Source organism: Oncorhynchus clarkii, chromosome 10, assembly GCF_045791955.1.
Source record: "Oncorhynchus clarkii lewisi isolate Uvic-CL-2024 chromosome 10, UVic_Ocla_1.0, whole genome shotgun sequence".
Taxonomy (NCBI): Eukaryota; Metazoa; Chordata; class Actinopteri; order Salmoniformes; family Salmonidae; genus Oncorhynchus; species Oncorhynchus clarkii.
The window spans coordinates 19759942-19786947 of record NC_092156.1 but is presented as its reverse complement, the minus strand read 5'-3'; the positions used below and the strand labels follow the sequence as shown (position 1 = coordinate 19786947).

General features: G+C 43.5%; 1 protein-coding gene across 9 annotated transcripts; it reads right to left on the bottom strand.

Annotated features, from left to right (window-relative positions):
• Positions 1-454: 454 nt before the first annotated feature.
• LOC139418103 (cullin-5-like) lies at positions 455-26662 on the bottom strand. Of its 9 annotated transcripts, none has more exons than XM_071167296.1 (20): positions 26617-26660; positions 24819-24928; positions 24285-24384; positions 23193-23343; positions 21932-22108; positions 17903-18044; positions 17337-17482; positions 16637-16717; positions 15177-15270; positions 12934-13064; positions 8283-8390; positions 8069-8133; positions 7681-7813; positions 5984-6115; positions 5779-5911; positions 5058-5233; positions 4805-4966; positions 2694-2812; positions 2367-2490; positions 455-2152 (listed from the first exon to the last, which is right to left on the bottom strand). In XM_071167296.1, the coding sequence occupies exons 4-20, from the start codon at positions 23316-23318 to the stop codon at positions 1958-1960; spliced, it is 2244 nt and encodes a 747-aa protein (XP_071023397.1). In that variant the 5' UTR covers positions 23319-23343; positions 24285-24384; positions 24819-24928; positions 26617-26660; the 3' UTR covers positions 455-1957. The 9 variants fall into 9 exon arrangements, with proteins under 9 accessions (XP_071023397.1, XP_071023395.1, XP_071023389.1 ...); XM_071167294.1 differs by having other exon boundaries at positions 5788-5911; positions 15129-15270; positions 26617-26643; XM_071167288.1 differs by lacking the exon at positions 23193-23343 and having other exon boundaries at positions 15129-15270; positions 26617-26662.
• Between the last annotated feature and the right edge of the window lie 344 nt (positions 26663-27006).

Genomic DNA, 27006 nt, shown 5'->3' with positions numbered 1-27006 from the left:
TTTAAATTTGTGTCCAGTAGTGAACGAGTGCACACTTCAGGAGGAAAGCGATTATTAGGATGCACCCCCAACCATATATATTACCTGTAGTATTCTTGTCTAGGTTTAGGGTACACCATGTTGCACACAGATGATTTTAACCTGCGGTAGGGAGGCATTTCAGTTCACAAAGCAAGATAAAATTAGTTACCCATAACTTCCCTCAATCTCTTCAAAGGACTCAATTTGCCAAAATGCCTCACCCACCCTGCCATACTAGCACTCAACATCAGCTTTCTTTACTAACCAGCTGCAACCTCTGCAAATCGGAGATTCAGCACCACTCAAGTGGACAGCGGTGGAATCTGAATTAGTCAGTGCCACACAGCAACAATGGACAGTGGCTAGCATATGCCAGAAAGTTTATCCTGCTTTGGGAAGTAGCCCAGGATCGAATAACAAAGTTCATACAACGTTTTATAATAAGGTGCTGTTTATTTCATAATCTCATTATTAACATCTTTATGTACACTCCTTTAGCTCTGTATTGTAGTAGTTACCATCAGAGCCATGTATAAAGATACGGTTATATATAAACAGATCTTTATATATGGTTCTGGCTATTACCTAGCTCTGGTCCAGGGTGTTTACGTGCGACTTGCTAATGCCGTGCAAGTTCAGCATCAGTGAGCCGTACTTAAACGCTCTGGACCAGAGCTAGTTATTACCATATAATACACACGACCCCTCTTCCCCCAGAGGCTTAGCTCAGGCAGCCTGCAGAGATGAGGGGTAAAGATCCGGAAAAGGTGACATTGGCCTAATTCTAAACCGACCGCTAACAGCTATGCTTAAACTCTTCCTGTAGATCCGAAGAGATTGAATATGAGTGACCACCAATATGGTGATTACTCCACCTTGCTTTCTGATAGAGCTCCATGAAGTCTATCGTGTGCACTTATCAGATGTTGTCAGAATTTGAAAGACAAGTTCCCATGGGTAGAATGCTTGGGGTCGATTTGGAACTGGGAACTAATAGCCCACAGTCCGTCTCTTTTGGGAAAACAGTTTCTGAAATATAACATACTGTTGAGAAGATTTCCCCGACACAGGATAAGCCTCGTTCTGGACTAAAGTGCACTTTCAATGGAGATAATCTATTAAGAAATATTTTTTAAACCCAGGACTAGTCTTAGTCTGGGCCCGGGAAACCAACCCTGAATGTCCAAGAACGGCGTCACATATGTGACAGCAGAGAGTAATTGTCTTTAGTGCTTTGTTTGTCACCACCAGTGGCCACAAAAAACATGGCCGACAGCTTGGCTCAGACAGCTGCCAGGGGACACAACTCGTTCTGTTGAAGAGGTCCGGTGAATAGTGTTGGCCTGGCTCAAAACTAGGACTTTAGATATGGAGGGAAACGGAGCTTCTTCTAACGCTTTTCCTATTTCTTGCCATGTCATTAGATACCCAACACCAACCAATGTTACTCCAATTGTGGTGGGGTGTTCATGGATGGGGTGGGAGAGGGGGCGTGGTCTGCGGGGTGGTTTGACAGGGAGGAGGACGCATTGCAACAGACCTTTCACAACCACCAACCATGTCCCGTCTACAGACTAGGAAACGCCTTCTAGCCAAAAACGACAACTGAAAACTCAGTGGGTGTCGACTCCCGCTGAGAAGCTCAAACTCATTTTCTTTCTTACCCTTTAATTTCCTCACACAAACTCCTCCTTTTAAACATTTCTGTAACACTGTCATAAATCAAGTCTGCATTTCCCCATGCAACAGATCATTTGTTTATTAAAGGGAGGTTAGCCTGGAAATATTCTATTGTCCATCAGGCTTGAACCCTCACGAACCAAAGATATTTTTTCCCAATGAGGGTCGGGCCTAAAAATATTCTATTGTCCATCAGGCCTGATGAAGAACCCCCAAAGTCACACGTTGTCACCACAATTAAACGTCGTCAACGCCGCTACGCCATGTAGAGGAAGGTGTTGAGATCAGTCTCGTCACGCTTGATGTACTTGTGCTCGATGAGCCACTCCATCTGCTCCTTGATCATCTTCTTCTGGGGTAGGAACATGTTCTTGAGGATCTCCACCAGCTCCGTCTGCAGCTGGGCATTGGTGATCCTCTTCCTCATCTTCATGATCTGGATGATGGCCTCCTGAAAAGGGAGTGACAAGGGAGAGAGAGAGTGAATTTCAACTGAATTTAACCCTCCTTGCCTCCTCTAAATGCATTGGAGAAGAGCAAGGGGCGAAACCTCAGATCTTCTGCCCCAATGTGCATTGAGAAGAAGATGAGGAGGGAGGACGTCAGAAATCCCCAAATTATTATTTGCAATGATGACCTGTCAATAGGAAGCCCTTATATAGTACCTGTGTTCTCAATATCCTGAGCTGGACAATTCCCTCGTTCTCCTCCTCCCTCATTCGCTCCGTGGTGAGCTGAAGCCGGCCAATCAGGTTGATCTTCCCCCTCTTTTGGACCTTGGAGTTTTTTCTGGACACAGACACACTATTTAGAGCTGGAACTAGTGTCATTTTTGTGCCATGTACAAAATACATGACAACCTCCAACTTCAACCTGCAAGATAAGTAAAGCCAGCCCAAAGAGTAATCTCTGACATGGCGGTGGAAAGCCTGGTTGCAAACCCGAGCCTGTCACACATAGATTAGTGAACACTTATATTAGCCAACACTTACATTAGTGAGAACTCCTGGTTGACGTAGAAGAGTGTGCCCTCGGCAAAGTCTTTGGGCGAGCCCACCACGGGGTCGTAGAACAACACCTGCCGCTTTAGCTTGGGGAACGCTACCAGGGACTGGAGGAAAAGGAAAGAGAAATAGAAAGAGGTAAGGAGGAGAGACTAGTCAGTACACTTAAATGTGTAATAAAAAAATAAAAACAAATTAGCTGTGAGGAGTTTAGGAGGTTGAGACATAGCAGTTAACAGTCGATGAAAAATGCTTTTAAAAAGTACTAATCATTATGGTCATATGGAATCTGCAGAGGAGCTTCAGGGTGTGTATGTTGAATATGGGAAACCTCTAGGTGCCTTAAGCAAAGAATTTGTGTACATAAGGCATAATGATGAATATTACCCTGTTGCCTGCCACTTCAATACATGTTCACATGGTCTCCTCTTTACATTTTCAGGGTATTGAAAAGTTTAACCTTCACCCAGAGGGAACACTGAGAAAAAGCTGTACCAAAGGGAACTCTTTTGGATTTATATGCTTGGTACTTCACATCCATCAGGGCTTAATGAGGATTTAGACATGAGGGTCATGCTCTAATATGTTTCGTTTGAGGCTTCTCCTGGTATTAACACCTATTAAGTGTTTATGCATTATGTAAACATTTTATTGAAAAAAAATAATGTAAAAAATATATACTAAAACAATAAAATGTCTCCTGGTGTTTGATTTTGTACACAGGTGTTGCTCATCATGTCTGATTGCATTGACACACGTTGCCTATGTGTTGCCTCTGCATTGTGTTTATTTCTGCTCTGATGGTCTGACGACCAAAAGCTCAATACACTACATGACCAAAAGTATGTGGACACCTGCTTGTCAAACATCTCATTCCAAAATCATGGGCATTAATATGGAGTTGGTCTCCCCTTTACTGCTAAAAACAGCCTCTACTCTTCTGGGAAGGCTTTCCACTAGATGTTCTTACATTTCTGCGGGGACTTGCTTCCATTCAGCCACAAGAGCATTAGTGACGTCAGGCACTGATGTTGAGCGATTAGGCCTGGCTCGCAGTCGGCGTTCCAATTCATCCCAAAGGTGTTCGATGGGGTTGAGGTCAGGGCTCTGTGCAGGCCAGTCAAGTTCTTCCACACCGGTCGACAAAACAATTCTGTATGGACCTGTTCACAGGGGCATTGTCATGCTGAAGAAACAGGAAAGGGCCTTCCCCAAACTGTTGCCGAACCATGAAAAACAGCCCCAGGCCATTATTCCTCCTCCACCAAACCTTACAGTTGGCCCTATGGATTAAGGCAGGTAGCGTTATCCTGGTATCCACCAAACCCAGATTCGTCCGTCAGACTGCCAGATGGTGAAGCGTGATTCATCACTCCAGAGAATGCGTTTTCACAGCTCCAGAGACCAATGGCGGCGAGCTTCACACCACTCTAGCCAACGCTTGGCATTGCGCATGGTGATCTTAGGCTTGTGTGCAGCTACTCGGTCATGGAAACCCATTTTATAAAGCTCCCGACGAACAGTTATTGTGCTGACTTTGCTTCCAGAGGCAGTTTGGAACTCAGTAGTGCGGTCAAATGAGGATAGACGATATGCGCTTCAGCACTCTGCGGTCCCGTTCTGTGAGATTGTGTGGCCTACCACTTTGCGGCTGAGCTTTTGTTGCTCCTACACGTTTCCACTTCACAATAACAGCACTTACAGTTGACCGGGCAGCTCTAGCAGGGCAAAAGGGGTGTTGCAGAAATAGCCAAATCCACTAATTTGAAGGGGTGTCCACATACTTTTGTGTATATAGAGTACATTTTAAATTGTGCATTGATCCTGAGTGTGCAGAGATTCCTTTTTCCTTTAGTGTTTGTTACATATCAAATCAATAAAACGCTGTGGTTAGCAGAAGTTTTTTTCTAGTAACTTTCCCAGGTATTCCAGCAAACCTAGTTGGAAGATTGCAGGAATATGCAACAAATATGGAATTCCTTTAACTAAGATTTCGGGAAAACATGGTAATTTTGGGAATGTTAGAGGAATCTTGCATCCTTAATCCTTGCGAAAGCTAACCCTTTGACCTGTATCTATCCATTGACACCGTGCCTTACCCATAGGGTGCGTCGGAGCTCAGCGTCAGGCAGCTCCGTGGCCAGCTTGAGGTTCTCAAAGCTGATCCTCTCCCGGGGCCTCTGGTTCCAGGCAAAAAGCACTGCCAGCTGGAAGGTGGTCACCTCCAGGTCGTACTGTCCCACCTCGTTCTTAAAGGTGATCTGGATAGAATTACACAGAGAACATAGAATGAAATATAGGATCTCTAGGGTCTAGACAGAGGAGGGTGCCTGCTACATGCTCTACACTCACAATGCCATTGGACATGAGGTGGTGCCAGTGCAGTTTCCTGCCGCTGTGGTTCTTCTTGTAGAAGTCCTCCACCTCGGGGATGAGATCCTCCAGTTCAGTGGGCAGTGACACAAACACCTTCTCTGAGCTTCGAGACCACGCCCCGGCATTCAGGATCTTGATGTTGACAGAGTCCGCTGCACAGGAGGGCAAGGAAGGGGGAGAAAGGAAATACACCCGAGTTCAAATCCATTATGTCTAATATATACACCATAGAGATAGAGATAGAGATTATAGAGATATAATATACTAGTATAACAACAATAATTGTTTTAAACAATATATTTGTTTCTAGAATGAAACAAGATGGCCGTCATTTTTTGGCAAATTGCTAAAAAGTGTATGTCCATTCTAGTTTCCTGTTTCATTCTATAATATACACTTTCAAGTACTTGAGCTGTGCTTTTTTCTGGTACAACGGAGTCAGTGGAATAGTCCCAAAAGTGCAAACTCAAAGCAGAATTCCAAACAGTACTGTATCAATAGCATTTGTATTACTTTTCACTAGGTCTAATCCAGCCACCTACACCAAACACCCAAACATACAGGTACACGGGTTCGATTCCAGCTAGGGCCAGCAATACGAACATTTATGCATTCACCGTTGTAAGTTGTTTTGGATAAAAGTGTCTGCTAAATGGCATATATATTATATTAGGTAAATTATATTAGGTACAGCTACCTGGTTTACCTGATAGGGCCAGCTTGTTGTGTTTGTGACACTCTTTGAAGTTCTGGTTGAGATCATCGGACACCTTGATGTCCTGGAACATCCGGGCCAGCTTATTCACGTAGTCCGCGGGCATGCCTACCTCCTGTAAGCAAGGTTAGAGGTAATTGGAGAAGTGGTGTAATTGTAGCTAGTCAATCACACACACAGGTCATACCCTGAGCCACTCCACCATGTTCTCCTCGATTTCGCTGTCGGCGGAGATGTCCAGGATGAGGCGTCGCGTCAGATGGGCTTTGTGGTAGCGCATGAACACGTCTTTGTTCTGCACGTACTTCAACACCAGCAACTGCAGGATAACACACACACACACAGAACACCACTGTGCAATCTGGGTATTCATTACTGCACATCGTAGCAAAATGTTTTGCAACGGAAAACAAGTGTTTTTTTATTGGACAAGTTTAAGTAGTCCCTCCCTGTTTCAGTCCATTTTCTTCTGTTTGGGGTCTAATGAACACGACCCAGCTAAGATTGTCCCGTCCAAAGAACAAACGTTTAAGTGTTTGCAGAACTGAAAAAAGCGGATAGGTGAAGCAACATGATCGACACTCTCCTCAACCTAAGGCCAGATATACATTGATTTTGTGTCCGAAAATGGAGACAAATGTTTTTTTTAATGGGAGTCATCTGTTGCTGCATGAATGACAAGGGATGATGTTTGTCTGACAAAAAAAAAAACATATGGTCAGTTCTCTCACAGATAAAGTCACCTGAAAAACATATGGTCAGTTCTCTCACAGATAAAGTCACCTGAAAAACATATGGTCAGTTCTCTCACAGATAAAGTCACCTGAAAAACATATGGTCAGTTCTCTCACAGATAAAGTCACCTGAAAAACATGTGGTCAGTTCTCTCACAGATAAAGTCACCTGAAATTGTTGACTTTAGATGTACTTTTGACAAACAAAAACAGACAATGATGTACGTCATAAAGCGCCTTCGGAAAGTATTCAGACCCCTTGACTTGACACATTTTGTACCATTACAGCCTTATTCTAAAAAATGATTTGGAAAGGCACACACCTGTCTATATAAAAAGGTCCCACAGTTGACAGTGCATGTCAGAGCAAAAACCAAGCCATGAGGTTGAAGGAATTGTTCGTAGAGCTCCGAGACAGGATTGTTTCAAGGCACTGATCTGCCAAAGGGCACCTAAAGACTCTCACACCATGAGAAACAAGATTCTCTGGTCTGATGAAAACAAGATTGAATTATTTGGCCTGAATGCCAAGCATCTTGTCTGGAAGAAACCTGGCACCATCCCTACGGTAAAGCATGGTGGTGGCAGCATTATGCTGTGGGGATGTTTTTTAGCGGCAGGGACTGGGAGACCAGTCAGGATCAAGGCAAAGATGAACGGAGCAAAGTACAGAGAGATCCTTGATGAAGTCCTGAGCGCTCTGGAACAAGTTCTCAGACTGGGCCGAAAGTTCACCTTCCAACAGGACAATGACCTTAAGCACACAGCAAAGACAACGCAGGAGTGGCTTCGCGACAAGTCTCTGAATGTCCTTAAGTGGCCCAGTCAGAGCCCGGACTTGAACCCAATCGAACATCTCTGTAGAAACCTGAAAATAGCTGTGCAGCAACTCACCCCATCCAACCTGACAGAGCTTGAGAGAATCTGCAGAGAAGAATGTGAGAAACTCCCCAAATACAGATTTCGTACATTCTAGAATAAGGCTGTAACGTAACAAAATGTTAAGGAGTCTGAATACTTTCCGAAGGAAGTGTACAATGTAATCTGTGTTAATGCATCCAAGTGTTGCTGTAGCCATATGGAAAGCTTGCATATCATTACACACACACACACACACACACACACACACACACTCCTCCCATCCACGTACCACTTCCTTGAGCTTGGCCTCAATCTCCTCGGAGGTGAGTTTCTTGCTGAGCGGGGTTTTCCTCAGCAGCATGTCACAGTAGTTGGCCAGCAGTTCTGGACACTTTGACTCCGGCTGGGTCTTCAGACCCACCCTGACAGACAGACAGCACAGAGGAAGTAGAGCAGTGTTGTAAACACACACGTTCACTCATTAACTAATGAAGCAATTAACAATTCAGAAGTAGACTTTTTTATTTAAGTTGTGCAAAAACTAAAAGATCACCCAGCCGCAGTTTTATCAAGTGCAACGTCACTAAAACTGTGGGACCATTCAACTGTGTGCAGGAATCCATCTTTAATTCAGTGAAGAAATGAAGGCATACAGTAGGACACAGAGCGTCTCTTACCCTTTCTGCTTCAGCGGGAGTTCTAATTTAAAAATGGTAGCGTCGTTCACAACTGCTTTGTAAGCCTGAAGAAAAAAAACATTGGTTAGGTTATGCAGTGACAACCACGTGCATATTCTGTGCATATATTACCTGACAACGTTGTGTCAATGTTTGACAAATGTTGACAGAACATTGGGCTTCATTGGTAATGTTGGACAAATGTTGTGCTGACCTTGTCCCTGGCAGTGAGGAAGCGAGGGTCATCCTGAAAGGCATCCTTCACCAGTTTACTGAAGCTGTTGAACAGGGTAAGGAGCTGCTCCACGTACTTCTCAGAGTCCTAAACACACACACACACACACACACACACACACAGACAGACAGAGATTATACCTTCTTTCAGTAAATACAATACAAAAGTCATATACAGAGAAGGCAAAGATGACTAAATATAATTACAAAAAAATATCCTAAAGACCAATGTATCAAAATAAAATACTTTTGCAAGTACCCCCTTAACCTCAACAATATTCTCTCTAAAAGTTAAAGTTAAAATGTACTGACTAAGTCGCTCTGGATGCTAAATGACCAAAATGCTAATGTAAAAATGAACACCTGCAAAGCATGCTAGGTATTATTCTAATGAGTTTCACCCCCAAACAAGACCTTATTTGAAGAAAAAAATGGAATGACTGTAGAGATGGGAAACGATAGATCAAAATATATCTTGTTATAAAATACCCGAAAGAATGTATTAAAATAAAATACTGTTGTCAAAATACATTTCTATATATAAATATATATTTTCAAAATACATTTCAAGTAGGCAAAAAAAAAACTAAATAAAAGCCATAGACAGAACTGTACAGTCGCAAATCAAACCAATACGTGTGAATTGCAAACTTTTTCAATTTCAACTTATTTTCTAAGAAATAGACCCTATATCATTTTCTATCAGGACGGTTGAAAAGAACACCTTCCTAATATTGAGTTGTCGCCATGTACATTGGACTGTAGTCCAGGCCAGTGACATACAAATGACATAATACTCAAAAGTAATTGATATACGCATTTCAAATAAGTGCAACGAAAATAATGCCCATTTGCCTTCGGAAAGTATTCAGACCCCTTGACGTTTTCCACAATGTTACGTTACAGCCTAATTTATACAGCCTAATCTCTGGAGGGACTTGAAAATAGCTGTGCAGCAATGCTCCCCATCCAACCTGACAGAGCTTGAGAGAATCTGCAGCGAAGAATGGGAGGAACTCCCCAAATACAGGTGTACCAAGCTTGTAGCGTCAAACCCAAGAAGACGAGGCTGTAATCGCTGCCAAAGGTGCTTCAACAAAGTACTGAGTAAAGGGTATGAACACTTACGTAAATGTGAGAGAGATTTTATAATTAATATATATATATATATCTATATCTATATATATATATATATATACACAGTGCCTTGCGAAAGTATTCGGCCCCCTTGAACTTTGCGACCTTTTGCCACATTTCAGGCTTCAAACATAAAGATATAAAACTGTATTTTTTTGTGAAGAATCAACAACAAGTGGGACACAATCATGAAGTGGAACGACATTTATTGGATATTTAAAACTTTTTTAACAAATCAAAAACTGAAAAATTGGGCGTGCAAAATTATTCAGTTTACATAAATTTAGGTTGGCTGTGCCCTTAAAACAGCTTGGAAAATTCCAGAAAATGTCATGGCTTTAGAACCTTCTGACAGGCTTGTTGACATCATTTGAGTCAATTGGAGGTGTATCTGTGGATGTATTGTGGAAGGCCTACCTTCAAACTCAGTGCCTCTTTGCTTGACATCATGGGGACATCATGGGAAAATCTAATAAAAATTAGCCAAGACCTCAGAAAATAAATTGTAGACCTGTACAAGTCTGGTTCATCCTTGGGAGCAATATCCAAATGCCTGGAAGATACCACGTTCATCTGTACAAACAATAGTATGCAAGTGTAAACACCATGGGACCACTCAGCCGTCACACTGCTCTGGAAGGAGACATGTTCTGTCTCCTAGAGATGAACGTACTTTGGTGCAAAAAGTGCAAATCAATCCCAGAACAACAGCAAAGGACCTTGTGAAGATGCTGGGGGAAACAGGTACAAAAGTATCTATATCCACAGTAAAACGAGTCCTGTACAGACACAACCTGAAAGGCCGCTCAGCAAGGAAGAAGCCACTGCTCCAAAACCGCCATCAAGGCAGACTACGGTTTGCAACTGCACATGGGGATAAAGATCATACTTTTAGGAGAAATGTCCTCTGGTCTGATGAAACAAAAATAAATAAAACTGTTTGGCCATAATGACCATCGTTATGTTTGGAGAAAAATGGGGAGGCTTGCAAGCCAAAGAACACCACCCAACTGTGAAGCAAGGGGGTGGAAGCATTATATTGCGGGGGTGCTTTTCTGCAGGAGGGACTGGTGCACTTCACAAAATAGATGGCATCATGAGGAGGAAAATTATTTGGATATATTGAAGCAACATCAAGACATCAGTCAGGAAATTAAAGCTTGGTTGCAAATGGGTCTTCGAAATGGACAATGACCCCAAGCATACTTCCAAAGTTGTGGCAAAATGGCTTAATGACAACAAAGTCAAGGTATTGGAGTGGCCATCACAAAGCCCTGACCTCAATCTCATAGAAATATTGTGGGCAGATCTGAAAAAGCATATCCGAGCAAGGAGGCCAACAAACCTGACTCAGTTACACCAGCTCTGTCAGGAGGAATGGGCCAAAATTCACCCAACCTATTGTGGGAAGCTTCTGGAAGGCTACCCAAAACATTTGACCCAAGTTAACAATTTAAAAGCAAAATGCTACCAACTAGTAATTGAGTGTATGTGAACGTTTGACCCACTGGGAATGTGATGAAAGAAATAAAAATCCCTCACTTTTATTATTCTGAAATGTTACATTCTTAAAATAAAGTGGTGATCCTAACTGACCTAAGACCTAAGTTTAATTGTATGTAAACTTTCGACTTTAACTGTGCGTGTATGTATGCATGCATGGATGTATGTATAAATAATATTTTAAATATACATTTGCAAACATTTCTATTTTTGCTTTGTCATTATGAGGTATTGTGTGTACAGTCGTGGCCAAAAGTTGAGATGGACAAATATTAATTTTCACAAAGTCTGCTGCCTCAGCTTGTATGATGGCAATTTGCATATACTCCAGAATGTTATGAAGAGTGATCAGATAATTGCAATTAACTGCAAAGTCCCTCTTTGCCATGCAAATGAACTGAATCCCCCAAAAACATTTCCACTCCATTTCAGCCCTGCTACAAAAAGGACCAGCTGACATCATGTCAGTGATTCTCTCGTTAACACAGGTGTGAGTGTTGACGAGGACAAGGCACGAGATTACTCTGTCATGCTGATTGAGTTCGAATAACAGACTGGAAGCTTCAAAATGAGGGTGGTGCTTGGAATCATTGCTCTTCCTCTGTCAACCATGGTTACCTGCAAGGAAACATGTGCCGTCATCAGTGCTTTGCACAAAAAGGGCTTCACAGGCAAGGATATTGCTGCCAGTAAGATTGCACCTAAATCAACCATTTATCGGATCATCAAGAACTTCAAGGAGAGCGGTTCAATTGTTCTGAAGAAGGCTTCAGGGCGCCCAAGAAAGTGCAGCAAGCGCCAGGACTGTCTCCTAAAGTTGATTCAACTGCGGGATCGGGTCACCACCAGTACAGAGCATGCTCAGGAATGGCAGCAGGCAGAAGTGAGTGCATCTGCACGCACAGTGAGGCAAAGACATTTGGAGGATGGCCTGGTGTCAAGAAGGGCAGCAAAGAAGCCACTTCTCTCCAGGAAAAACATCAGGGACAGACTGATATTCTGCAAAAGGATTGGACTGCTGAGGACTGGGGTAAAGTCATTTTCTCTGATGAATCCCCTTTCCGATTGTTTGGGGCATCCGGAAAAAAGCTTGTTCGAAGAAGACAAGGTGAGCGCTATCATCAGTCCTGTGTCATGCCAACAGTAAAGCATCCTGAGACCATTCATGTGTGGGGTTGCTTCTCAGCCAAGGGAGTGGGCTCACTCACAATTTTGCCTAAGAACACAGCCATGAATAAAGAATGGTACCAACACATCCTCCGAGAGAAACTTCTCCCAACCATCCAGGAAAAGTTTGGTGACGAACAATGCCTTTTCCAGCATGATGGAGCACCTTTCCATAAGGCAAAGGTGATAACTAAGTGGCTTGGGGAACAAAACATAGATATTTTGGGTCTATGACCAGGAAACTACCCAGACCTTAATCCTGTTGAGAACTTGTGGCCAATCCTCAAGAGGCGGGTGGACAAACAAAAACCCACACGTTCTGACAAACTCCAAGCATTGAATATACAAGAATGGGCTGCCATCAGTCAGGATGTGGCCCAGAAGTTAATTGACAGCATGCCAGGGCGGATTGCAGAGGTCTTGAAAAAGAAGGATCAACACCGCAAATATTGACTCTTTGCATCAACTTCATGTAAATGTCAATAAAAGCCTTTGACACTTATGAAATGCTTGTAATTATACTTCAGTATTCCATAGTAACATCTGACAAAATATCTAAGACACTGAAGCAGCAAACTTTGTGGAAATTAATATTTGTGTCATTCCCAAAACTTTTGGCCACGACTGTAGATTGATGAGGGGAAAAAAACAATATAATTTTAGAATAAGCCTGTAACGTAACAAAACGTGGAAAGGTCAAGGGGTCTGAATACTTTCCAAAGGCACTGTATGTATTTTATATTTCTGTTAGTATAACATGTATGTGTGTGTGAGCATGACCGTATGTGTGTGTGCTTGGGCGTGTGTGTGTGTATAGCACTCACCGAGGTGATGGTCTCGGCGGAAGCCATCATGTCGGCCAGCCCAGCAGACATGATGTGGTCCTCTAGGTCATTCAGCATGGGTTCGATGCCACTAGGCACCTTGTCCATCAAAGAGAACATGAGGTGGAGCTCTAGGAGGCGGAGAACTACAATCAAACACTGTCCAAAGTAAGCTACAGTCTATAGATTCTATACTGTACAAAAACATAAGCGCAAAATGTAAAGTGTTGGTCCCATGTTTCATGAGCTGAAATAAAAGATACCAGAAATTTTCCATCTGCACAAAAAGCTTATTTCTCTCAAATGTTGTGTACCAATTTGTTTACATCCCTGTTAGTAAACATTTCTCCTTCGCCATGATAATCAAGCCACCTGACGTGTGGCATATCAAGAAGCTGATTAAACAGCATGATTATTACACAGGTGCACCTTTTGCTGGGAACAATTGTAGGCCACTAAAAAGGTGCAGTTATCACAACACAATGCCACAGAGGTCTCAAGTTGAGGGAGCGTGCAATTGGCATGCTGACTGCAGGAATGTCCACCAGAGCTGTTGCCAGAGAATTAATGTTAGTTCCTCTACCATAAGCCGCCTCCAACGCAGACCACATGTAACCATGCCAGCCCAGGACCTCCACATCAGGCTTCATCACCTGCGAGACAAGCCACCCATACAGCTGATGAAACTGTGCATTTGCAAATCAAATCATTTCTGTCAGAAAACGTCTCAGGGAAGCTCATCTGCATGCTTGTCGTCCTCACTAGGGTCTTGACCTGACTGCAGTTTGGCGTTGTAAACGACTTCAGTGGGCAAATGCTCACCTTCGATGGCCACTGGCACATTGGAGAAGTGTGCTCATTATGGATGAATCCCGGGTTCAATTGTGCTGGGCAGATGGCAGACAGCGTGTATGGCGTTGTGTGGGCGAGTGGTGTGCTGATGTCAACGTTGTGATCAGAGTGCCCCACTGTGGCGGTGGGGTTATGGTATGGACAGGCATAAGCTACGGACAATGAACATAATTGCATTTTACCTATGGCAATTTGAATACACAGGAGGTACGGTGACAAGAACCTGAGGCCCATTGTCGTGTCATTCATCCGCTGCCATCACTTCATGTTTCAGCATGATAATGTACGACTCAATGTTGCAAGGATCTGTACACTATTCCTGGAAGGTGAAAATGTCCCAGTTCTTCCATGGCCTGCATATTCACCAGACATGTCAACCATTGAGCTTGGGGATGCTCTGGATCGACGTGCACGACTGTGTTCGAGTTCCCGCCAATATCCAGCAACTTCGCACAGGCATTGAAGAGGAGTGGGACAACATTACATTAACTCTATGTAAGGAGATGTTTCGCGCTGCATGAGGCAAATGGTGGTTACACCAGATACCGACTGGTTTTCTGATCCACGCCCCTACCTTTGTTTATTTCTAAGGTATCTGTGGCCAACAGATGCATATCGGTGAAATCCGTAGATTATGGCCTAATGGATTTATGACAATTGACTGACTTCCTTATATGAACTGTACTTCAGTAAAATCCTTGAACAAAAATATAAATGCAACAATTTCAGTCTCGTTTTCTACTTCTAGATTATAGTAAATAAATAGAACAAGGGGTATGCAGCAGAGCTTGGGGCCCGTATGTAAATACATCTTTAGGGGTTGGTTTCCGTTCAATTGATTGAGTCTCCATTGAACATGCTTTTTAATCAAGGACAAGGCTTAATCTGTTCCTGGAAATCAGCTCTAGAAGTTCTAAACGTCACAGTGGTGGTATACTGTCAGGGTTAGAAAGCTACATTCAGATTTTACTGCTAAACATCACAGTGGTGGTATACTGCCAGGGTTAGAAAGCTACATTCAGATTTTACTGCTAAACATCACAGTGGTGGTATACTGCCAGGGTTAGAAAGCTACATTCAGATTTTACTGCTAAACATCATAAAACTGACATGTTCTACAAAGACACATTGGTTAATACTGACACACATATAGGTAGACTATTGGTTACACACACACAGTACAAGGTGGGTTTGTGGTCAGACACTGATGTTTGGGGGGTAATGTTGACAACATGTTGACTGACACACAGAATGGGCAAAGACAGAGGTTGGTTGGTTGATGTGGACAAATTGAAATAGGAAGTGAAGTGGAAGACTGCAAGGTTATTTCCTGGTTTGCAAACCTGAGCTGGCCGAGCCTTTGGTGCCAGGAGCACTCCGGCCGTACTCACTCTCTGTCTCATTTTGCTTGATCATGCCTGGACACTCGGCCAAGATGGTCTCCTTAAAGGACGTCACCAGGGCGTTCACGCAACACTCCATCAGCTGAGGAGGAAAACAGAAAAACCATGGTCGCTCATATCACCAATAATATCATTTAAAAAAAAAAATATTTATAAATAACTTTTTATATCAGCATTTGTCACAAAGTGGTTTAACATAAGGAATTATTACACTGCCATTTTTAAAGCCATGCCCTCCTCCGTTCTTGACTTTTCCTAAATAAGTCTATAACACGGTCATTGTTAGAATCATAACATTACAAACAGAATTATATGTTAGGAAGGAATGTCAATTTAATGGTTGACCCCCCCCCCCGACAGCAGGGCCTGCTCCTGACAGTTGAAGGTGCGGTGCCCAGTTGACAATAACCCCGACAATTGCATAAAAACTGAACCTAAACTATACCAAAACTAATTGAACACCTATAACAGATTAAATAAATTAAGTAAAGTATGACGGGGGAGAAAGGGGGAGTTGAAGAGCGAGGGGAAGCGAACAATGCATAATTATGTAATCCCCAATTGAGAATGAAGAACAGAGCGGACCAATCTATTGTACTGGTATATTCTAATTATGTACCCTTTATCAGTCCACCGAATCCAAGCAGTCTCATCCGTCTACTCTGGCCTACTTGGAGAACAGAGTGAGAAAGTGTGTAATTTCTGAATGGATGCACATACTGCGTTAGAGTTGCTACAAGATCTGAATAAAAACGACTTGTGATGGGGGAAGAAATATATTATGACATCTCTGATGATTATTCTTCTGATTCTGAGCCTCAACCTACAGAGCAGAGGAATGTGAACACTGAGCAGGTGCCCGTTCAACCACCAAATGAAAACGGTGAGAGAGGAAGGGACCGCTTGGATAGAAAAAGCCGGTGACATTGCTAAGTCCGATTATCAGCACAAAATGTCATCACAGAAAGCAAACCCTACATCTCAAGCAAAAAACATCAGCAGCAACACACTCACCAGCTTTCATTGTTTATGTGACATGGACATCCTCCAACTGACGCCATTGCATGAAGACACACACCATGTAAGCACGAATTGACAATAATTGACTATTTTCAACTGCTGTCCTATCGACACATTCATTTTATTGCGTTTGTGGTGACTTTCACTATTTATGAAGCACACTTGGCGCTTATGGTAATGTTGAGGCTACTGATGTTTTTATAATTTGACCATGCGCCTTGGTGGTTGGGGTATTTTTTTGTTATAAAAGCAGTAAAAACTGTAGAAACAGAAACAGTGAAATTGTTACAGCAGCACCTCAGTTTCAAAGGTTTTGTGTTCTAATGAACATTGCCCTGCTCTGAACGGGAGGGCTCCCCTGCTTTATATACAACCTTTCTACAGCCCATAATAGTCACACAGAAGTGGTGGCGATATAGAATACTCACTGCTTGTACAGAGTTACATTCCCGTCTCGTCTCCAAGTAGCGCAGCGCCCGTTTCTCCTCCTCTCTCAACTTGGCGTCTGCCTGTTAGAACACACGTTGGTTTCACCTCAGATGGATAGCCCAGCTTACAGACAAACAGGTTTTCCAGACATCTCACATTTCCTGCTTATTCTCATTTCTGGAAAACCTGGGATTTTGGGAATGGTACCAGAATTTTACAGCCTACTGAGAAATCACAAAGAACCTGCTGAACCGTATTTGTCTCATACAGATCGTTTTCGATTTCCTTCGACCACTGTCATCACTGAATTCCAAATCAAACCTCAGGCACTATAGATCTGAAAGGAGTAGATAGGTTTAAACAGTGTGGTCATTGCTTCAAATTGCCTTCCAATTGGCTGTTTGGGATTTGCGCCATATGGCTTACACCTATGCAATCGTTTCAAATCTACATGAGCACCTGAGGGGTATGGACTAGGCTCGTCCATTTGGAATTCAAATTATAACTTATCGTGTGATTATGTTGACAGAGGAGAGCAGTTGTCATGGAGACAGCAGATCCTTTAGGGTGGCAAAATTCCAGTAACTTTATAAAAACTGCCAAGTTCCCCAAAAATTCAGGAATCCACCAGTTCTGGAAAATCTGGGAATTTTCAAAACGTTATAGGAATTGTACAACCCTAATCCTGGTAATACGCACATATTTCATGTAGTTCTGAACTCCGTTCTGCTGCAGGTAGGAGGGGGCCTGTGTTCTGTAGAACCTCTCGGTGGAGTCCATGTAGGCCTTCTCAAAGTTCTCTCTGTAAATCTGCAACTTGTCATCCGTGTTTGAGCACAGGTTCACTGCAGAGGGAAGACAGGGAGGTCCCCAGGGGCCAAGTTTATCAGCACGCAATGTTTTGCAATAGTGAACAAAAATTTGCATTTCTTATTGGATGAGTCCAATTAGTCCCTTCCGGTTTCAGTACGTTTTCTTCCATTTGGTGTGTTATGAACACTACCCAGGAGGATTATAGATATCTTTGTGGAGGGGGGTTAAGAGTTAATTTCTCTCGTTCACACTAACTTGTAGTAGCTCACATTTTCACGTACATCCCACATCAATGTCATTGGGGGCGTCACACCAATATCGACATGAAATATCTATCCAATTTGGCACCATGATTTGGTAAATCATCCGTTGGTATTGTATACATACACCACAGTCGTGTTCATTAGGCACCTTTCTATCCCAGCTAAAGGAGACAGTATTGTTTTGCTCACCATAAGACTCCCTGACACCAATGACCAGCTGAGAGTCGAAGGCCTCCCCCAGGCGCTCGGCATGCACCAGCTTCATGGCGCTGTCCTGGAGCCTATTCTTGATGTTGGAGAAGATGGACTCGTTCCACGTGTCCAGCATGAGCTGAGGACACAGAAGATTATTAGAACATGGCTTTATTGTTAAATATATACACTACCGTTCAAAAGTTTGGGGTCAGTTAGAAATGAAGGCTATTCCATGCGAGAAACATGCAACAATTTCAAAGGTTTTACTGATTTACAGTGCATATAAGAAAATCAGTCAATTGAAATAAAATCACAAGGCCCTAATCTATGGATTTCACATGACTGGTAATACAGATATGCATCGGTTGGTCACAGCATCCTTTAAAAAAATATATTAATAAGTATCAGAAAAACAGTCTGTGTGACCCCCATTTGCCTCATGCAGCACGACACATATCCACATAGAGTTGATCAGGCTGTTGATTGTGGCCTGTGGAATGTTGTCCCACTACTCTTCAATGGCTGTGTGAAGTTGCTGGATATTGGCAGGAACTGGAATATGCTGTTGTACACGTCGATCCAGAGCATCCCAAACATGCTCAGTGGGTGACATGTTTGGTGAGTATGCAGGCCATGGACAAACTGGGACATTTTCATTTTGTACAGATCCTTGCAACATGATCATGCTGAATCATGAGGTGATGGCAGCGGATGAACGGCATGACAATGGGCCTCAGGATCTTGTCACTATCTCTGCATTCAAATTGACATCGATAAAATGCAATTGTGTTTGTTGCCCGGTACAGTTGAAACCGGGATTCATCCATGAAGAGCAGACTTCTCCAGTGTGCCAGTGGCTATCAAAGGTGAGCATTTGCCCACTGAAGTCTGTTACTATGCCGAACTGCAGTCAGGTCAAGACCCTGGTGAGGAAGACGAGCACGCAGATAAGCTTCAGTGAGACGGTTTGACAGTTTGTGTAGAATTTCTTTGGTTGTGAAAACCCATAATTTCACCAGCTGTCCGGGTAGCTGGTCTCATACATTCCCGGAGGTGAAGAAGCCGGATATAGAGGTCCTGGGCTGGCATGCTTACACGTGGTCTGTGGTTGGGAGGCCGGTTGGTCGTAATGACAATTTCTCTTAAACGACTTTGGAGGTGGTTAATGGTAGCTTATTGTGCTGTGTGACTAAACTGCACATTTTAGTGTCCTTTTCAAATAAAATAAAATTGTATTGGTCACATACACATATTTAGCAAATGTTATTGCGGGTGTAGCGAAATGCTTGTGTTCCTAGCTCCAACAGTACAGTAGTATCTAACGATTCACAACAATACACACAAATCTAAAAGTAAAAGAATGGAATTAAGAAATATAAATATTAAGTCAAGCAATGTCGGCATGGCATTGAATAAAATACAGAAGAATAGAATGGCCTTGAGATAGAAGCTGTTTTTCAGTCTCTCGGTCCCCGCTTTGATGCACCTGTACCGACCTCGCCTACTGACGATAGGAGGGTTAACAGGCCGTGGCTCGGATGGCTGATGTCCTTGATGATCTTATGGCCTTCCTGTGACATTGGGTGTTGTAGGTAGTTTGCCCCCGGTGATTTGTTTCCCAGATCACACCACCCTCTGGTGAGCACTGCGGTTGCGGGGAGTGCAGTTGCCGTACCAGGCAGTGCTACAGCCCGACAGGATGCTCTCATCTGTAAAAGTTGTGCATCTGTAAAAGTTTGTGAGGGTTTAGGGGCCAAGCCAAATGTCTTCAGCCTCCTGAGGTTGAAACAGTGTGGGTGGACCATTTCAGTTTGCTGGTGATGTGTACGCCGAGGAACTTGAAGCTTTCCACCTTCTCCACTGCGGTCCCGTCGATGTGGAGAGGTGCGTGCTCCACCTGCTGTTTCCTGAAGTCCACGATCATCTCCTTTGTTTTGTTCTTACATAGGTATTCCTCTTGTCCAGATGTGATTGGGCAGTGTGCAGAGCGATGACATCGTTTGTGGATATATTGGGGCCGTAAGCAAATTGAAGTGGGTCTAGGGTGTCAGGTAAGGTAGATGTGATATGATCCTTAACTAGCCCCTTAAAGCACTTCATGATGAAAGAAGTGAGTGCTATGGGGTGATGGTAACTGAACTAAATTACTTTTGTTTTCTTAGTTACATTTGAAGCAAGTGGGGACAGCAGGCGGGGATAGGGAGAGTTGAATATGTCTGTAAACACTCCAGCCAGCTGGTCTGTGCATGCTCTGAGGATGCGGCTAGGGATGCCGTCTGGGCCGGGAGCCTTGTGAGGGTTAACACGCTTAAATATCTTACTCACGTCAGCCTCAGAGAAGGAGCGTCGGTGGCACTGTGTTATCTTTAAAGAGGGTGAAGGTGTTTAGCTTGTCCGGAAGCAAGACGTGACTGGTTTTCCCTTTGTAATCCATGATTATTTCTAGACCCTGCCATTGAATAGTAACTCCACTTTGTCTCTGTACTGACGTTTTGCCTGTTTGATTGCCTTATGAAGGGAATAACTACACTGTCTGTATTCGGCCATATTCCCAGACACTTTGTCATGGTTAAATGCGGTGACTCGCACTCAGTTTTGCGCGTATGCTGCCATCTATCCACGGTTTCTGGTTTGGGTAGGTTTGAATAGTCACAGTGGGTACAACATCTCCTATACACTTCCTGATGAACTCAGTCACCGTATCAGTGTATTGGATGTTATTCTCAGAGGCTACCCAGAATGTATCCCAGTCGCATGATCAAAACAATCTTGGCATTTCGAAAAGTTGAATAGCAGTGATTCAATGTTTTTCCAGCGTGAGTACTACAGTCAATGTGGTGTTAGAACTTCGGTAGCGTTTCCTCAAATATGCTTTGTTATTTGAGGAAAACATTACCAAAGTTCTACCAACACATTGACTGTAGTACTCGCGCTGGAAAAACATTGGACCACTGCTATCCAACTTTTCTAAATGTCTACAAGGCCCTCCCCTGCCCTCCCGTCGGCAAATCTGATCACAACTCCATTTTGCTCCTCCCATCACGACTCAGCTTCTTGATATGCAACACCTGTCAGGTGGATGGATTATCTTGGCAAAGGAGAAATGCTCAGTAACAGGGATGTAAACCAATTTGTGCCCAACATTTGAGAGAAATATGCTTTTGTGTATGGAAAATATCTGGGATATTTTATTTCAGCTCATGAAACATGGGACCAACACTTTACATGTTGCATTTTTGTTTTATCTAGTGCCTTGCTTAAGGGCACAATGACAGGAGATGGCATGGATATCACAACAACCCTCCGGTAGCCAGCTGACACCCCAACATATTGTCCCTCAATCTCAGGACTTGAACCGACAACCCCCGGATGCTACCTTCTAGGCCCGTTACCAACCCACAGCCACAAGGTAGCAGAAGGGACAGTGAAATGAGATGCATGGACACATGAGCAGGGACAGACTGAATTTACAGGCAGTATAATTTTCTCATATCAACCAGAAATTCTCTTATATCAATGTAAATGACTTTTATCTCCCTCACCAACTTCAAACATCTGCTATCTGAGCAGCTAACCGAGCGCTGCAGCTGTACATAGTCTATCGGTAAACAGCCCACCCATTTTTACCTACCTCATCCCCATACTGTTTTTATTTATTTAATTTTCTGCTCTTTTGCACACCAATATCTCTACCTGTACATGACCATCTGATCATTTATCACTCCAGTGTTGTTAATCTGCAAAATTTTAATTATTCGCCTACCTCCTCATGCCTTTTGCACACAATGTATATAGACTCCCCTTTTTTTCTACTGTGTTACTGACTTGTTTATTGTTTACTCCATGTGTAACTCTGTGTTGTCTGTTCACACTGCTATGCTTTATCTTGGCCAGGTCGCAGTTGCAAATGAGAACTTGTTCTCAACTAGCCTACCTGGTTAAATAAAGGTGAAATAAAATAAATAAAAACTACAACCAAATACTGCTGCTGCCCCTCACAACCCCCCCCCCCCCCCTCCTCACCTTCCGTACGATGCTGTCCTCTACGTTAGACTTCTTGTTGCAGCCCTGTTTGCCCATGAGCGTAATCTCCAGCTGGCAGAAGGGTTTGGGCAGGATGTCACACTGAGTGAAGAACTTCCTCCACTCAACGATGTAGGCATTCAGCAGCGCCGTGTCATCCTGGTGGCTCAACACCCGCTGTGGGGGAGAGAGCAGGGCACTTATGGACTTTATGGCATTGGAAAAACTGGGGGTAATAGACGGTCTGCTTGGTTACTCAACATGTTGCAGGGGGAGAGAACAACTGAGTGCAGTGTTATAGACATTATGCGATAGGCTAGTAGATTGCTTGGTTACGCAGTAGCCGACTGGCACAGATAGCTTGCTTCCAAGCTATCGTTAAGGTGTCAGCATGCATCATTTCGGCTGGCGGCTAGCCGAAGTTGGCTAGGCAAACCAAACAAGTGTGCTCGCATACTCCCTTAAAAGACATTTGCTTGAAAAACAAGAAAAAAAGCACAATAGTACTGTTTGTCCATTTTGAGACACCGTTGCCAGTATACACTTCCTCAAAATAGATTCATTCTAAGATAACTTAATAAATCAGTCATTCACTTTGATGTTTTTGCAGAGGATCTCAGTCATGCAAAATGTACATCTAACTATGATGTTTGCTATAGTATTTTTCAATGAAAAAATGTGCTTGAAAATGAGTCGTCTCTTGTTTGATGACAAAGACTTTATTGAAGCATCCCTACTGTTGACCAATAACCGACAAAGGACGCCTTTGGCTCCGAACTTTGGCTTGCCTCCAGGAAAAATGTGCCCCCGAACAGCCCCCCCAAAAAACTCAACGAAGTCCAAAACTAACAAATATTTCACAAAATGTTGTCATAATATATGTACGAACTCTACAGAACTGTTTCGGCTGGGAAGCGTGTGGATGCCTTTAGTAGTACTCAGTGAGGGAATAAATGGCAGTCATTTCAATGCTAGCAGGACTTAGCAGGCCGTAGCAGACAAAGCGTCAATACAGGACTAAGATTGAATCCTACTGTACCGGCTCTGACACTCGTTGGATGTGGTAGGGCTTGCAAACTATTCCAGACTACAAAGGGAAAACCAGCCGCGATCTGCCCTGTGACACAAGCCTACCAGAAGAGCTAAAAGCATTTTATGCTCACTTCGAGGCAAGCAACACTGAAGCATGCAAGAGAGCACCAACTGTTCAAGGACGACTGTGCGATCAAAAACTCTCCCTGACCGAGTATGTAATACCTACATGTTTCAAGCAGACCACCATAGTCCCTGTGCCCAAGAAAGCGAAGGTGAGTACTGCCACGTAGCATTTGGACCCACTCCAATTCGCATACCGCCCCAACAGATCCACAGATGACGCAATCTCCATCGCACTCCACACTGTCCTTTCCCACCTGGACAAAAGGAACACCTATGTGAGAATGCTGTTCATTGACTACAGCTAAGCGTTCAACACCATAGTGCCCACAAAGCTCACCACTAAGCTAAGGACCCTGGGACTAAACATATTTTTCAACTGGGTCCTGGACTGATCCTCAACACTGGGGCCCCTTAGGGGTGCGTGCTTAGTCCCCTCCTGTACTCCCTGTTCACCCACAACTGCGTGGCCAAACACGACTCCAAGACCATCATTAAGTTTGCTGACAACACATCAGTGGTAGGCCTGATCACCGACAACGATAAGACAGTTTATAGGGAGGAGGTCCCTATAGGCTGGGTCAGAGACCTGTCAGAGACCTAGCAGTGTGGTGCCAGGACAACAATCTCTACCTCAATGTGAGCAAGACAAAGGAGCTGATCGTGGATTACAGGAAAAGGAGGGCCGAACAGGGCCCCATTAACATCGACAGGCAGGGGAGCGGGTCGAGAGTTTCAAGTTCCGCAGGAGATTGAAAATATTTGGCAGGGGTCCCCAGATACCCAAAAGGTTTTACAATAGCACCCTTGAGAGCATCCTGGCCGGTTGCATCATCGCCTGGTATGGCAACTGCTCGGCATCCGACCGTAAGGCGCTACAGAAGGTAGTGTGTACGGCCGAGTACATCACCGGGGCCAAGCTTCCCGCAATCCAGGACCTCTATACTAGGCGGTGTCAGAGGAAAGCCCAACATTTTTTCAAAGACAAGTCACAGACTGTCATAGACTGTTCTCTCTGATACCGCATGGCAAGCTGTACTGGAGTGCCAAGTCTAGGTCCAAAAGGCTACTTAACAGCTTCTACCCCAAGCCATAAGACTGCTGAACAATTAATCAAATGGCCACCGGACTATTTACATTGAACCCCCCTTTGTTGTATTCGGCGCATGTGACAAATAAAATGTGATTTGATACATACTGCTTGTGCTTGCTTGATGAAGTCTAGGATGTCCTCTTTCAGTGCCTGGTGAATCTTGGCCGGCCCCTTGTCATCCCATAGGCATACTGCATGGACATCTCTATGGAAACCAAGAGATCAGATGCAGGTATTGGAGGAGATCAATCAATTAATCCATTTGTTGGTCTTTAACAGCTCAGACAGGCGTTAATGTGAAATGCCTGTTAAACAGAATGGCAGCCTTTTCTCGAGAAATCAAGTCCAGACTGTATCACAACCGGCCGTGATTGGGAGTCCCATAGGGCGGCGCACAATTGGCCCAGCATCGTTCGGGTTAGGCTGCCATTGTAACTTAGAATTTGTTCTTAACCGACTTACCTAATGAAATAAAAGGTTAAATAAATCAAATGTATTCACTAAGAACCAAACGGAATAGGCCAAAACAGGGAGGGAATGCCTTGACGTGTCTAATAAGAAACACTGGTTTTCAATGTGTGCACACTAATGAATACAACCTCAGTATGACAGAGCACATGGACGAGTGGCCATACTCACGAGAAGAGGTCGAACCACTGCTGTTTGGTGACTGACTCTTGGCGGAGCAGCTTGAGGACGATGGGACGCATCAAGTCCCACTTGTCCTCGAACTGGAGGGAGCCTTTGTTCTTGGTGAGAATGAGAAGGGTAGAAGTGTCACCTCTGGCTATAGCAGTTATGACAACATCAGGGGTGAACCTCAAATGTATTTACTTGATTCCTCGCATCCTCTCTCCTTGCCGCCTTCTCAAAACACATTTTAGCAGAGGAACCTCAGCTCTTCTGCTCCAATGTGATTTGAAAAGGAGATGAGAAGGGAGGATACGGGAAATCATGGATATACAATTGATATTCATCCCAGTGGTTGTTGAATGTTTAGGAACTAGGCAGTGGGCCCATTTGAACATTAGCAGGAACACAACAGCAGTAAACAAGCCTGGTGATAGTTAATTTCTCCAATATCATAGGACAGGCTGATTGAGGCCCATTAGTAGAAAACAGGCTTGCTTGTGCTGGATAGTTTCTATCCATAACAACAACCCAGGTGCTTCAATCCTGTAACATCTGTTTTTGTCTATTGCCAGCCAGCTTACCTGTGAGGGAGTGTTACGTGTAGTGATACAATAACAATACAGTGAGTATACAGACATGACTAGCTATAGGATCGTTCCAATTGATTTCAAGCAACTTTTGGTCGCACCCCTTTTTTTTTTTTTTTTTACTTTCCATACATGTTTGCCCATGTTAGAAGTGGCCAGAATGTGACTTACTGGACCTGAATGACACAACATTCAGGAGATAGTGGTGCTCAAAGTTGACCCATTTTGCATACTCCACCATACCATTACACATCCTTTGTCTTTATCACTGGAAAATAATAATGGTTGAGTTTGATATCATTTAAAAGCTTGCAATCAGGGTTTTACGATTTCTTAATGTTCCCCAATGCTGGAACAGGAGCCTGAGTGAAACAGTTTGGGAAGCCCTGGATTAAGGCAGCCCCTCACACCTCTCTGATTCAGAGGGGTTGGGTTAAATGCGGATGACACATTTTGGTTGAATAGATTCAGTTGTGCAACTGACTAGGTATCCCGATATCCCTAATGGGAGTTTGAATCTCAGCTTCCTGGGCATTAGAGAGGAGACACGTCATAAGCGTTGTCAACGTGGACGTCTCTTGTGGTGCTTTCAAGAAGACTGGGAACTAGGGAAAAAACAAGGTCAAATCAAGACGTCAGTAATCTTCAGAGTTTACGACTTGGAATTCCGAGTTGGACGACCTTTGAAATGGCTTTTGCACCGTTGGAGTTGTTTTTTTTCCCGAGTTTCCAGTTGTCTTGAACGCGGCATAAAGTACAGATACTGGGGCATCTTCTAACCAGCCATCTAACATTATTGTTATACCGGCTGCCTAACTACTGTTAGCAAGCTAACTTAGTGTGTTTCATGAAAAAGGCAATCGATCGTTGGTGAGGTTACCTAGCAACTCAGTGAACGACAGTCATGCCAAGTTAAATGATCATGCTTTCTTAAGCCAGTTAGTTGGCTGGTTAACCAGTTAGCTAACGTGTGTGTACTAGCCACTAACTGGCACAGCTAGCTAGCACCAGGCTAACGTTATTAACGCCAGTGACTTGGAGGAGTAAATAGCTGTCCTTTCAAAGCTTGCAAGACAAACAGGACTTCATATCACCTACCTATATTGCAAGACCATCTTCAGGCATGGGCGCTTAACAATGTACAGTAATATATCATTGACTATGCAATAAAGACTGATTAAATGTAATCAAAAGTATTGAATTGCGGTGCCTGTTACCTTTAGCAAATTAGACGTCGCCATGTTCCCTGAATTTAGTTCCTCGAACAATCTCGCGAGATTTACAGGGTTGTAGTTGCCAATGGGTTTTTAACAAATCTGGAGAAACGGTTTATCATGATCATATTCCTGGTTTCGTATTATTTAACCAAAACAACATTTTGAAATAGCCTACTCATGGCTTAGGTCTACTTATGAAAAAACTGTCACCCACTGAAAAACTGTGAAACACTGGAAACTAATATAAACTATTGTGTTCAGTAGCTAGGTTTCCCTCCAGTTTGTGACAGATTTTCATGCGAATATTCTAAAATGAACATAAAACAGTATGCGCATTTTCCCACTAGAGATGTGTTTCCAAAACTTTTCGCTGTGCATGATGTCATAGCG